Here is a 13,171-nt window from a genome sequence, read left to right as displayed (position 1 = left end):
AAGCAAAGTTACTATAATATAAAATTTTGACATGTCCCTTCTGAATTCTATTAAATGGGCTGGCTGATATGAAAATGGTGCACATTTTTGTAAAGATTCCAGGTACTGGCCTGGTTGGCAGAGTGGCCAGCATATCTGCTCTCCAGCCAACAGGCCATGGTTTTGAATTCTGTTATGGGCATGAATGTATGTGATTATCTTCAGGTGGATGAATTTCATTGCCTGGTGTGAGACCACTGCTCCACTTACTGGAGGCCTGAGTGGGTTGAAAAAATTCCATGTTTGGTCTCCAGAGCAGAGTTTCCACGACCATGAGGAAAAAATAAAATAAAATACAAAAAAAATTATAAAAATATTTTTTAAAAATTCTTAGTCTACCCACCTTTTGTGGGTGAGTCACATAAAAAACACCTAAATTTTGGAATTCACTTAGCTCTTGTCTAGAAATAACTTGCATACAAATCGACAAAACAAATCTAACAGGTTTATACATATTGCACATGCTCTTGATATCTGCCAGAATCAACAACAGTTCTATATAATCTTAATGCATGTTCTTACTTAGCTGATAACTAATGCACAGCATAGAAGCAAGTCATTTAAAAAATGACAGAAGTCTGCCATCAATTCCACTACACTCGTCCTTATCCTGTCAAAAATAAGGAAAAAGATCACAAACAACAACTGATGGTTGTTGATTAACTAGACATGAACAGTTAACCAACAACCACCAATATGGATTCTACACTCAAGATCCAGTATATCTCAATTGTTACAATCACCTAAAATCTGAAAAAACCTATGCAGTCTGATCAGATCTGCCATATGAATCTGTTCAACAAATGCCATCCTTTGTAACTAACTCTTCTGGTTAGTTACTGCATTTCATAGCAGATGGCATCTTCTCTTCAAATTTTTCTACCAATGAAGGAGTTCTTCATTGGTAGAAAAATGCATCTATCTTCAAGTGCACCTATCCTTTTTCTTCAGCACACAAATTCCCCTGTCCAATGTTTTTCTGATGACAGTAAGCCTTTGACAAACCTTGCAGTGCTCAAACAATCCAAGCTTCAGAATCTACTACAACCAATGCAAAAGAAGATAACACTGTATTTAAACAATGTTATCTTCTTTCCAGCAAAAAAATATAATGTTAAAAATGCTGTTGAAGAGAAACCAAAGCACTATAAAGTAAACTGGGTGTATTGTTGTTGATATATATAAATAACCTGCTACCAAAAACTTTGTAATCTAAATATTCTAGCATCATCTCCAGGAAAATGTTACAAAAATTGACAAATATATGCAAAGATTAATTTATCTTAGCATAAAAATTCTCTGTGCTATGTAAAACCTTACACTGATCAAATTGGAAGAATTCTAAATTTAGTGAATTTCTAGCTAAGAAAAAAGATTGCTTTGTAGTAAAGTTATCCACAGAAGATAACAGAAGTGAATTTTAGTCACATGTATCTGCAGACCAAATGTACATGAATTGAATAACAAAGATACTATACCACACATGGAAGACAATTTTTAGCACATTATTTTGAGAAATCTAATGAAGTTATCTGCTTACATGGAATATGAAGCAACTTGATTTTCCAAAATCATGTCTTGATGTATGGAAGGTGCTTATGATTACTGGAATAAATGAGATCTGAAATATCAATCACTGGAAGGCAATGTGAGAAAGTTGATAAAAATCATAACATTTACAAGAAATTAACTTTCTAAAGTTATATTATCAACAACCCAATGTTTCTATTTGACAACAACTTCTCCACATTTGTGTTATTTTCCTAATAATCTGAATTGAAGCCATTAGGTAGTGTAACATATGACAACAAGATGACAAAAAATCTTAGTTCACCTTTCCTTATTTTCCATAATCCAAAGATCCTCAAACAAAAATCTGATCTCTGAAACTAACATTTATTTTTAGCTTTTGCTGGAATAAACACATTACATTCATAGCCTTTTCACTGTACATAAAATTAAAAACAAAAAACTTTTTTTCTGCCAATACTACCAAACCACAGAATACTGTTCATTCATTCAAAAGCATCCCTAAAAATTCATACTGCTGTACAGAAGAGGAAAATTCAGTATATTGATACTCCATCCCCCAACTCTCAGAGACCCACTCCAACCACTATCTCACAATGCTAATGCCTTATGCTTTTCAAAAGTCAGATATTGTTTCATTCAACTGGCAATCATCATTCTTACACTTTTACCAAGTCTATAATAATGTAAGTGGCGGCTAGTTAACATCTATTTGCAATCCAGCTTCAAACCTGTTAAACTATCTCTGCTTTTCATCTGCCTTGATCTACTGGAACAGCCATTTTTTTTTTAAAGTTTTAATCTAAGATTATGACCCCCCTCCAAGTTACTCAAAAATATAACATTTTTCTTTTTTTGTTTCTTCAGAGCATACTGACATATTTTCTATATGGCACATTAATACCATACAGAAAATATGTCAGTAACCTCTGAAACCTCATGTATAAGTGATATCAGAAAGTTAAATTTTTATAGACTTTTATAAAAATTATTTAGATATAGTCCATAACAATACCATAATTATTTATAGTATAAGTATATTTATAGTATAGTATAATTATAAGTCCATACCATAATTATTTATAGTTAAGAGTTTATGTATTTTATCTATATTCAGATAAGACTGAGGTTCACTTAAGGATGAAAACTGGATAACAGGAAGATCTCCATATGCATTTTTAAGGAATATGGAGAACTGACAAGGCTACTGTCCAAACCTCACCTTCTCATGGTGCACTCAATTAGCATATATTTACTGGATTCTGAACAAAGATGGATTGTCAATTTAGTTTTAGTCAACCAAATTATATTCTTACAGGCTTAAACCAAAACAAATGATGGTATATAATGGAATTTCATGCAGACTGGAACGTTGCCTGATTAAACAAGATATCCTGTTTACATTGAAACAGGATGACAAATGAAAAGTCAGATACCAGAACAAATTCCAACTCAGGATCACCAAAATTCAAGATAGGCACCATCAACACATAAGAAGTATCAATGGAAAAGAAGTGGAACTAATAGAAGTAGAGAAGTACCAATTCAACATTGTGTTACCAAAACAAAGAACAAAACAAGTGAGATTCTTCTAGACAACTACAAAATATTATATTCAGGCAATAATGATCAGGGAAAAGAAGGAGTAGTTATACTGTTCAAAACTAACACTAAGATAATCTTCTTAGAGAACAATCAGTATCAAGTAGAGCGACATGGGCAAATATAAAAACAGGGAAGTGGACAAAGAGACTGATTTGTGCAAATTGTCTCACAAGTTTTGCTAAAGGAAGAAGTGGAGGAATGTGAGTCATTAGAGAAGGCAGCTTGACAAAGAAAGGAAGAGATCTAAACAGCAGAGTAAATAATGAATACCTATATGTAGAAATATTTGCAAAAATCTGGAGAAAAGAACAAAGCTAATAATAATAATAATAATAAGTATCTGCTGTTACTTATGTTACTGGTGTAACATGGTGAGTAGTGACTCACCATATTCTGAAACAAGTTCAGAACATAGTGAGTCACTACTAAACACACGTTCCAACATAAGAATGTGCATAAATTCACATGATGGACACAAAACATAAGAAATAAGTCTCACTGAGTTTGAGAGTGATATCTTCAAGGCTCAGAAGACATAAGCATATATTTGGGATTTGAAATATAAAGTGATCTCCATTAGTTTTGAACAGAATTAAATTGAATATCATATTAAAAAGAAAAGTGTGTAATATAAATAAGTCTTAAGAAGACTATGGTAAGAATACAGATAATAAATATCAGAAAGGTAGCCAAATGCTCTGAAGACTATTAAAAAAGCTCAGAAATAAAGGAAAGAGCACTACAAAAAAGAATCAATGATGATAAGTGACATGAAAACTGAAGATAAAGATATCCTGAATGTTTATACCAATTATTTTGAAAGACTGCTAAAAGAAACTAGAAGTGAGAAAACAGTGATAGAGAATATTCAAGTCAGGAATAAATAGCAAGACGACACACACACACAGGTCTTTCCACAAGGATGCCACTGGAATTGAGTGGGCACAGAGGCTCATCTCAAATATGGAGATAAAAAAGTTTTATAGTGGACACACTGTATAATGCCTGGTCAGAGGATCAAATTCTGGATGAGCAGAGCTCTTATAGTATATATCTATAAAATGAAAATTAAACTAAATGCGAGAATTACATAAAAATTCTTCTGACAAGTGCTTCAGGTAAGATTTATGCAAATATACTTAAGAGGCTTTCTGGAAAAAAAAAAAAAAAAAAAAAAAAAATCCAAGAAGAATAGGCCAAGAAGAATAGTTCAAGCCAAATGGAGATTGTCAAAATCAGATTTTCACTCTGTATTAAGGCTGAGACAAATAACTGAGAAATCATGCAATATAACAAGGCTCTAATAAGTATGGTAGAGAAAAGGTGTATAATAAGGTGGCAAGAGAAGTTTTTTTAAAATAGAGCATTACAACTGTATGCTATAAACAAGATATTGAGTAATACACACTATATTGAGTTGTAAGTCAACAGTTAGAACTGAAGACAGAAAGAAAATGTAAAATCAGGTGTAAGACAATCACAATTGGAGATGCTAATCTCAGCTCCTTACTTTGTAATACAGTTAAATAAATCCAATACAAATCGGCAGAATGCCTGAACTAAGTGGAATGGAGTAAAAAAATTCGGTAGGAATATTAGCAATAAGAAGATAAAAAGACTATTATATAACAAATTTGTTGCATCATAATCTTTGTCTAAATATTATTGCTGATATAAAAATCAGCAACTGAAAATAACTGAATAAGCAAGAACATTGAAAACACCAGTTGCATCCTGAATGAGAAACCTACAGAAGTAAAATGTTTCAACTACTTGGGCATAATTTTTAGTAAAGATGGGAAATTACTGTGAATACAGAATTAAACAGAAGAAGCAAATGGAATAAGAGAGAAATTAGCCAAAACACAGTATTGTAGCAAAAATCAGTTTTAACTTATGGATCTGAGAGCCGAGTTAGAAATAAAATTGTTAATCAACAACTGGAGACCACAGATAAGAGAGTTCTAAAAAAATTAAGGATGTGAATAGATGGCAGAATCATTAAAAATGAAAATATTAGGAAGAAACTTTATGTTGTTGCTGGCATTCAATGTGTAAGCAGAGTTAATCTCAGGTGGTATTTGAATAGAATGGAAGAGGAATCCCATTTGATTATGGGATTACCATAAATAAAAACTAATTCAATGCCTTCATATTAACTTTGGTCATACATTTCTCCATTACTTGCTAAATTAACAATACACTCCAACAATAGCTCTGATGCATGATTATGAGATTATAAATGGTACTTTAAAGTGCATTTACTATTAATAAAATATTTTATTAATGATTAAATAAAACTAGCTTTTGATATTGACGTAATTGCCAAAATAGTACATTTATTTCCACATTTTTAATTTTTACTAAAATGCAACTACAGTGTTGAACTATTTAAAAGTGTAAAAAAAAAAAATCTTTCAATATTTTTATATTGCAATTTTTCTTAATAAGGAAATATTAGAGAAAAAAAATTATGGTAATCATAGTTTTTATGTTTTAATAAAACTTACTCAGATTTACATAACTGCTGCCAAGCTTCATGGTAGCGAATTGGTTCTTCCTGTTTGGTAACTGGTTCTAAATCAGCTGCTTCAATATACTAGATAAAAAATGAGTCAAAAATCAGTTAATGTTATGGTTCTCTTTCAACTTCTCATATGCTAAAGCATTTAAAATTATTACCATAAAAATTTTAACATTCCAAATGATTAACATTTGGGATATGAAAAAGATTGGCAAATATCTAAAGTTACTGAATTTTCACAATTTAACTTGTAGCTCAAATGAATAACAAATCAGCAGAATGCCGATGGAAAGTTAATTTGGTTCTGTTTCTCAAGTTAGTTGATCTCTGCTAAGCAAGTATGATTTTCTGCCTAGAAACTTGAGTTTTTAACTCAAATTTCTAGGCAGAAAATCTCAAAAATCAGCCATAAAAACTTGCACTTATTGTAGACAGTGATATGAGCATTGGTGTTAATTGATATGGAAAGTTAATTTATAGGAACCTCCATATTTAAGCACCAGCAATTTATATTTGCTTATGCATAAACCAGCCAAGAAAACACAAATCTGGTAACCTGCATTTGTTGATTATGAGCAGGAGAAAATCTTGCCTGTAACACTGCAAGGATACAATGATGTCCCGATGACCATGTTTTAAGAAGACTAGCTGTTGCCACGCTTCAAATTTGTTATCAGAACTAACTCAGTGAATTTTATCAATAAACTCTGAAGGATGGTAACCAATATAATACCGATGCATTCAAATGTTCAGCTGAGCAAGTGTCTGTGTGTGCGCGCGTACACATTCAACAACTGCTAATGTTGTAGGTATTATCTCACCAAACAGTCATCATATAAACCTAATTAATGCTTTTATAAGGAGTTTATTATATCTACAAATATGATATGTCCATTAATTGCTTGTATTCTCAGGCAGGTTTGTCTCTCTGTGAAAAAAAAAGCATTTTAGTTGCCAAAGAGAATAAGTGGAGCTCCTTTAACCCCATCTTTTAAAGACAAGTAGGAAACCAGTTTCCATCTTTTGGTCCTCAGTGGCAGTGAGCTTATCAAAAAAATAAGAGGTTTTTTTTTTTTTTTTTTTTTTGGGGGGGGGGGGGGAATTATGGCACACAATTGCCAAACACCAATGCTCATATCACTGTCTACAAAAGTGCAAGATTTTTTTGGCTGATTTTTGAGATGCAGGGTTCAAGTTTCTAGGCAAAAAACCATTGCTTAGCAGAGATCAACTAACTTGAGAATCAGCTGAAGAAAGGCTTAGAAAAAAGTACTTCTATTAAGTGAACAAAACTGAATCTAACAGTCTTTGGCCAGCTATGGATGCAAATGGAAATTTTTACAAGCACTTCTACAAGTTTCTGGGGAGAAGGGATTCCACCTGTATATGTGCGTGTCAAATTCTAGATGGAATTCAAACCAAGGTCTTGTTAACCAAAGAGCATCTTTGTTACTGACTTTTTTTTTTAATATATATATATATATATATAAATATGCATTTTCTTTTTACATAGTCCAGAAACCCTGATATAGAGACCAAACAAAATTTTAAAGCCACTTCAGGCTTCCAACAAGTGGGGCAGTGGTCCTCACACCAAACAATGAAACTCATCTTCCACTGGATTATAGCATAATACTGCAAACAACTTGTGCCCTGATGGTAATGTGAAACTTTAGTTTCATTATATGCTAATATTTGATATTTCTTTGAATATTTAAAAATAATTACTGAGACAATCTGAAGAGATCAAAAGAATAGGCAGTAATATTATTTTTTTTTAAGTTGCAGTGGAGTTTGAAACTTAATAAACCTAGACCAGGGGTCGGCAACCAGCTGCCCAAATGTAGATTTTTCGCAGCCCATAAATGGTTGACCATATTTACATGGCATGTGCCATGTATGTTGAATTATTTAAATAATATATTTTATAATATGAATAATAAATTAAAAATAATTTTTATATCTATACTTCGTGATATCGCCATGCAACTTGGCACAAATCAACTGTGTGAGTCATCATGAGTGGGGATAAAAAAAAGGCGACTTCATCCCACAACAACCGAGATTTTGGTGAACTTTTGCAGTCAATTTCCTTGGTCAATCTTTTAATATAATTCAATGGGGGAAAAAATAACATCAACTATTATTTTCAGGATATGTATTTCTTAAAAAAAAATCTCAAATATGAGTGCAAGAAAACATAAAATTGTAGATGAAGGAAGGTTTAATGATGAACAGAACAGCAAGTACTTCTTTATTGAAAATGGGGGTAAGCCCCTTTGTCTTATTTGTCATAAAAGTTTTGCTATTATGAAAATAAATAATATCAGACATCAGTACGAGAATGTAGTACTTTATCTCATATTTTAAATATTTCTGTATTTTTTAAGATTGATATAATAAAAATTGATAACTTAAGTATTTTTTTCACTCACTATTTTCTGTTAATTAAACACTTGCAGTCCGATTATTAAAAATAAAAGTTGAATGTGTCCCGCAAGTCTGAAAAGGTTCCCAACCCCTGACCTATACAGTTAAACAGATTTGACCAGATATGTATAAAATCTAGAGATGGATTCAATGATGTTTATAGGCCAAACATCAATACAACAGATTTCACAGAGAAGCACTTGTATGTGTTCCAAGTGAAAGTTAGGAAAATGTCTAACTATTACTTACAATTCATGAGAGTATCTGAATCAATCCACACTATATTCATATAGCATGACATTACACTGACCCAACAGTTTATATATTAAAACTCCAAAGAAAGTCCTTGGATGCTTGGGAAAAAAAAAAAAAAAATCAATTGCATTGTTTTTCTGGTTTTTTAAAAAAACAGTAATCTATAAGATATTACAAAATTTCATTTAAAATAGTGAAGTTTCATCTGAAAAAAACAGAAAATTAAATTTGAGTTCTATTTAAGTAATGAAGACCATTATAGATTTGATTCTAATAACAAAGTGAAATCCCATCCTTGCAAACACTCACCCAGTTCCTAAGTTAACTGATCTTCTGATTAGAAAATCAGGAAAGTAGGGTTTTTCCTGAGTTTCTTCCAGAAACTCAGGTTTTAATCTTGCATCTCATAAATATCAACCACAGAACTCACACCATTTCACACAACAATACAAAGGTGTAGGTCATGAATCACAAGATGATAGTGGTTGTCTGCTGTACTCACACTCTGATGCTTTGAAAATTACTGATAGCAATGAGCACTGATACTTGCAACAGTTAAGGATAGAGACTAGATGCCTACAGATTTCCAAAATTAGTTAGGACAAGGAGCTATGCATACTCAATATGGGGAATAAAAAGGTATTAGAATATTTGTTTATTTATTTATTACCCTGAGAGTAAAAGTTGGCATAATCTACCTACCCGTAATGAAAGCTTATAGTTGCATGCCAATGCAGCATGTTGCAGAGCTTTGGTGACAGAAGTATAGGAATCTTCTAGTTTAGTATATTTTCCTACCAGAGCAATAGTAACTTGTTTCATTAGGTGGTCAACACGCTCTGCTAAGTCTCGCCACTTTGACATTAGTCGACGAGGTCGAGGATTAGGAAGTGGAAGATTTAGACGTTGAGCAAAATACTCAACTAAGCCTTGATCTTCTAATATGGCAGGAACATGATATACAGATGCAACATCAGGTATGCATATAACCTGAAAGAATGGGGAAAAAAACGTTTTTTGCAATAATGATATACAACTTAATTTTTAAACGTTATTTTTTCAAGCTTATGCTATGTTTAAAAATGAAGTAACAAGAATAATCAAATAAATAAAGCAAAACAAGTTATATCCATATTAAAATATGAAATAGTTTTAAGTAGAGAATACAAAGTGATAACTCCAATGATAATCACTTTTTGAAGATGATTAAATAAAATATTAATAAAATAAATAATCGCAAATGAGAAATCTCATAAATGAAAAATACATAAATTAAAGTTTTTATTTTTTAATTAACATTAAAAAATAAATAGCTACATATAGCTTTTATAAATAAAAAATAACTAGCTACATACAAGACAGTATGTATGTCTTATAGATTTTGACTTATGAATTAAGACTGTGTCCTATGGATTTTGATCAACTGACTTATGGATCTGAGAGCTGGGTAGAAATAAAACAGCTAATCAAAAACTTGAGACCACTGATAAAACTCCTAAGGAATGCTATAACAGCAAAAATGGCTATTTTTTCCTCAAATTACCTACTTCTGATATAAGGACTTATTTCAACGTACTGCTTTCAACTCTGGAACACTTCTTGCTTTGTCTCCAATACTTTACAGGCAGTGTCTATCACTTTCTTGGTCTACCAACTAGTCGTTTTGTATTTAATTTCCAGTCTCTCTTGCTAGTTTAACTATTCTTTCTGAGTCCATCCTATTAACATGTTAATACCATTCCAATTTTCTCTTTTTTATCCATGCATTTCCATGGGTTATATAATTGACATTTTTCTACAACATTCTACTCTGCAACACATCCTCTATTAAACCATCACCTACTAAATCTAACAATTCAGTTATTCAGCTACTATCTCTTAATCTTCTATTCTCTTCATTTAATAATTCCCATGTCTATAACCTACTATTCACTAATGCAATATCCAGGTAGCCTTCAGTAGTTTCTTACCAGATCTTACAATTAGTACACTACACTATTCCCAATTTACTGCTAGTGAAAGAATTTGCTTTAAAACAAGCAAATTCCCCCTCAAAAAAAGTTCATTGGTATGTTTAAGTAGCATAAGCCAATTATTGCATACTACTTGATGGAGGTGATGAGTCATGAACATTACACAATGTAAGTGTTATCCAGAAAAAATACCACTGCTCAACAACTGTGCAGAGTGCATAAACATTTTTTTTTTTTAATGAACCTTCAAAGTAGTGCATTTTCTTTATATGATTAAATTAATTTTAAACGTTAATTTAACTCAATATAATTTAACTCTATTTTTGCTGTTTTATTTATTTTTTTGTTCCTAAGAGACCCTACAAGTCATTTTATTCTAATAAAGAAAGTGACAAACACTAACTACTCTTGTAGAGAACATATATGCAAGTTAAAGACAACCCAAAAGAATTCTATCATTATGTTGCAAGTAAAAGAAAGAATGAATTTGAAAGAATAACTACTGAATGTAGATGGTATGCAGGTGACTGATGCAGAAGTGATTGTTCAACTAATGAGCAGCCATTCTGCTAAAAGCCAACAACCTGGTATATGCAACATTAAACTCACCACTATCTCTTCAACGTATGAGGAAACTCTGAATAAGAATTCTACAATAGGAACTGATGGGATATCAGCACAGATGCTAAAAGAGTGTTCAGCTGAACTGGCTATTCCCTTGACCTGACTATATAATTTGAGTCTCAGAACAAGGAAGATTCTATAGGAGTGGAAAGAATGTATGGTAATCTCACTGCACAAGGCTGGTGCAAAGACCAATGTATCCAACTATTGACCAATTAGTATCTCAGTAAGATTATGGAAAAGTCGGTTAGGGCTTGCATTCGGAAATGGGTTGACAGAAAATCTCTCCTTTGCAATGAACAGCATAGGTTTGTTAAGGGAAGGTCATATTTTAGCAACTTGCTCACATTCTATAATAATGTTACCATTGGACTAGAAAAGGGGAATGAATACACCATGATACTTTTGGATTTTCCTAAGGCTTTTGACAGAATACAGCATGGAATACTGTTGCATAATTGGAGAATATGGGATTGGATTATAAATAAACTATTGGCATGGATAAGAGGACGGCTGACTGACAGATATCAAAAAGCAGTATATGGAAGGTGTGAATCTGCAAGGTTCGAGGTAACCATCCTTGTGCCTCAAAGATCAGTCCTTGGTCCATTATTACTGAATCTGTATATTAATGACATTAGGAAGGATTTGACATGTAACAAACAGCTATTTGCTGATGATGCAAAGATAGATATACTAATCAGGAGTGCCGCCAATATACAGTACTCACAGAATGTTTAAAGGCTGGAAATGTGGGTATGGGAAAATGGATGTCAGTAAATGTAAAGTCATGCACTTTGGTGTGATTAGATATCCAATGTCGTATTATATTGATGGGATTATGCTAGAAGAAGCTGATGAGGATAGGAATTTTTAAAATTAATAATAAATACAAAAAATATATAAAATTAATTTTATAAAAAAAATAGAAAACCTTTAGCTCACTCACAGTTCCAAAAAAACATTTACAAAAAAACCTTTCATAGGTGGGGCCACAAAAAAATAAATAAAATAAAATAAAAAATTTGATTAAGTGAAATTGTGGACATGTGAAAATGGTTGTCAGTTCAATGTTAATAAATGTAAAGTCATGCACTTTGGTGTGATTAGATATCCAATGTCATATTGTAAACATCTGCTTGGTTGAGCCATTGTAAAAACTTTTGTTTTGTTTCTCTCCGGACGTCCAGTGGACACTACAAGAGGAGACTGCATTTCTGCATACCTCTTCCTTCCTCGATTCTCCCTCTACATACCTTGATAAAAGGGCCTCTCCACAGACCAGCATACTGCCATTACATCACTGTGTACTGCCTCCACCTCTTACGTACTGGATCTGCTGTCTCTGGATACCTCGATAAAAAGTCCCTTTGGATACTTCTGGGTCCTTTCTTATACTCTCTCTTGCGGTCCCTGGATTAAGGGTTGAGAACCCCTAACATTTCCGTGCATAAGGGGGAATGTGACCTTCAGAGTTATTGTTGTTTACTTTTGTTTCCCCAAGAACACACAAAAATAATCTTCACTACATGTGGGAGATCCTTAGTTGCTCGTCGCCTGTTGTTGCACTGTCCTTGGGACACGCATTAGGTTAAGCTTTGAACAATTGAAGGCACTTTACATTTTCCAAATAAGGCTTGTAAGCTCTTTCTTTCAGATTGGGACCACTAAAAATGACAGGCCGCTTTCTAAGGCATTGGCCTTGAAATACACAGCTTAACATTCCTACCATTTCAATACATACTTGTATGGTTTTTCAAATCACAAAATAAATTATAACTAAAGTTAATATAAACCATATATACAAAATTCCACAATCAGTGTTAAAATTACAATCTCCTTCTATATATAATGTTTGTGACCTCTGTAAAAGTCGATGCAAAGTTAAGAAAAAAAATTCCTACTGCATCAAATTTTACAATATTATATTGGTGGGATTATGCTGAAGAAACTGAGGAGGATAGAGATTTTGGAGTTTTAGTAAACAGGAAGTTGAAGTTCAAGGGTCATATAGCAAAAATTGCAAATACAGAGAATAATGGCAATGCTGAAATGAAAATATGATATGTAAAGATAACGAAGTTTTGCCTCTTTACAAGGCCTTGATAAGATCTCACTTGGACTACTGTGCGCAGATCTGGTCGGCAGGTTTCTGATACAGTGGAGAGATTGAGAGTGTCAAAAATGATAT

At 32.5% G+C, this 13,171-nt stretch overlaps 1 protein-coding gene across 1 annotated transcript in view; it reads right to left on the bottom strand.

Annotated features, from left to right (window-relative positions):
• The window catches only part of LOC150099310 (CTP synthase 1-like), an 85,104-nt gene that overhangs the window by 31,865 nt on the left and 40,068 nt on the right, over positions 1-13,171 (bottom strand). The window contains exons 7-8 of the mRNA XM_090404501.1: positions 9,086-9,373; positions 5,685-5,773 (exon numbers count right to left, since the gene is read on the bottom strand). Coding sequence (XP_090260627.1) covers positions 5,685-5,773; positions 9,086-9,373 — 377 coding nt within the window. The remainder of the gene's footprint in view (positions 1-5,684; positions 5,774-9,085; positions 9,374-13,171) is intronic.

The sequence above is a fragment of the Typopeltis vanoorti genome, chromosome 14 (assembly GCF_054136105.1).
Source record: "Typopeltis vanoorti isolate ZY-2024b chromosome 14, IOZ_Tvanoo_1.0, whole genome shotgun sequence".
NCBI lineage: Eukaryota > Metazoa > Arthropoda > Arachnida > Uropygi > Thelyphonidae > Typopeltis > Typopeltis vanoorti.
Note: the sequence above shows the minus strand (reverse complement) of the source record. Positions and strands in the feature narration are given on the sequence as shown.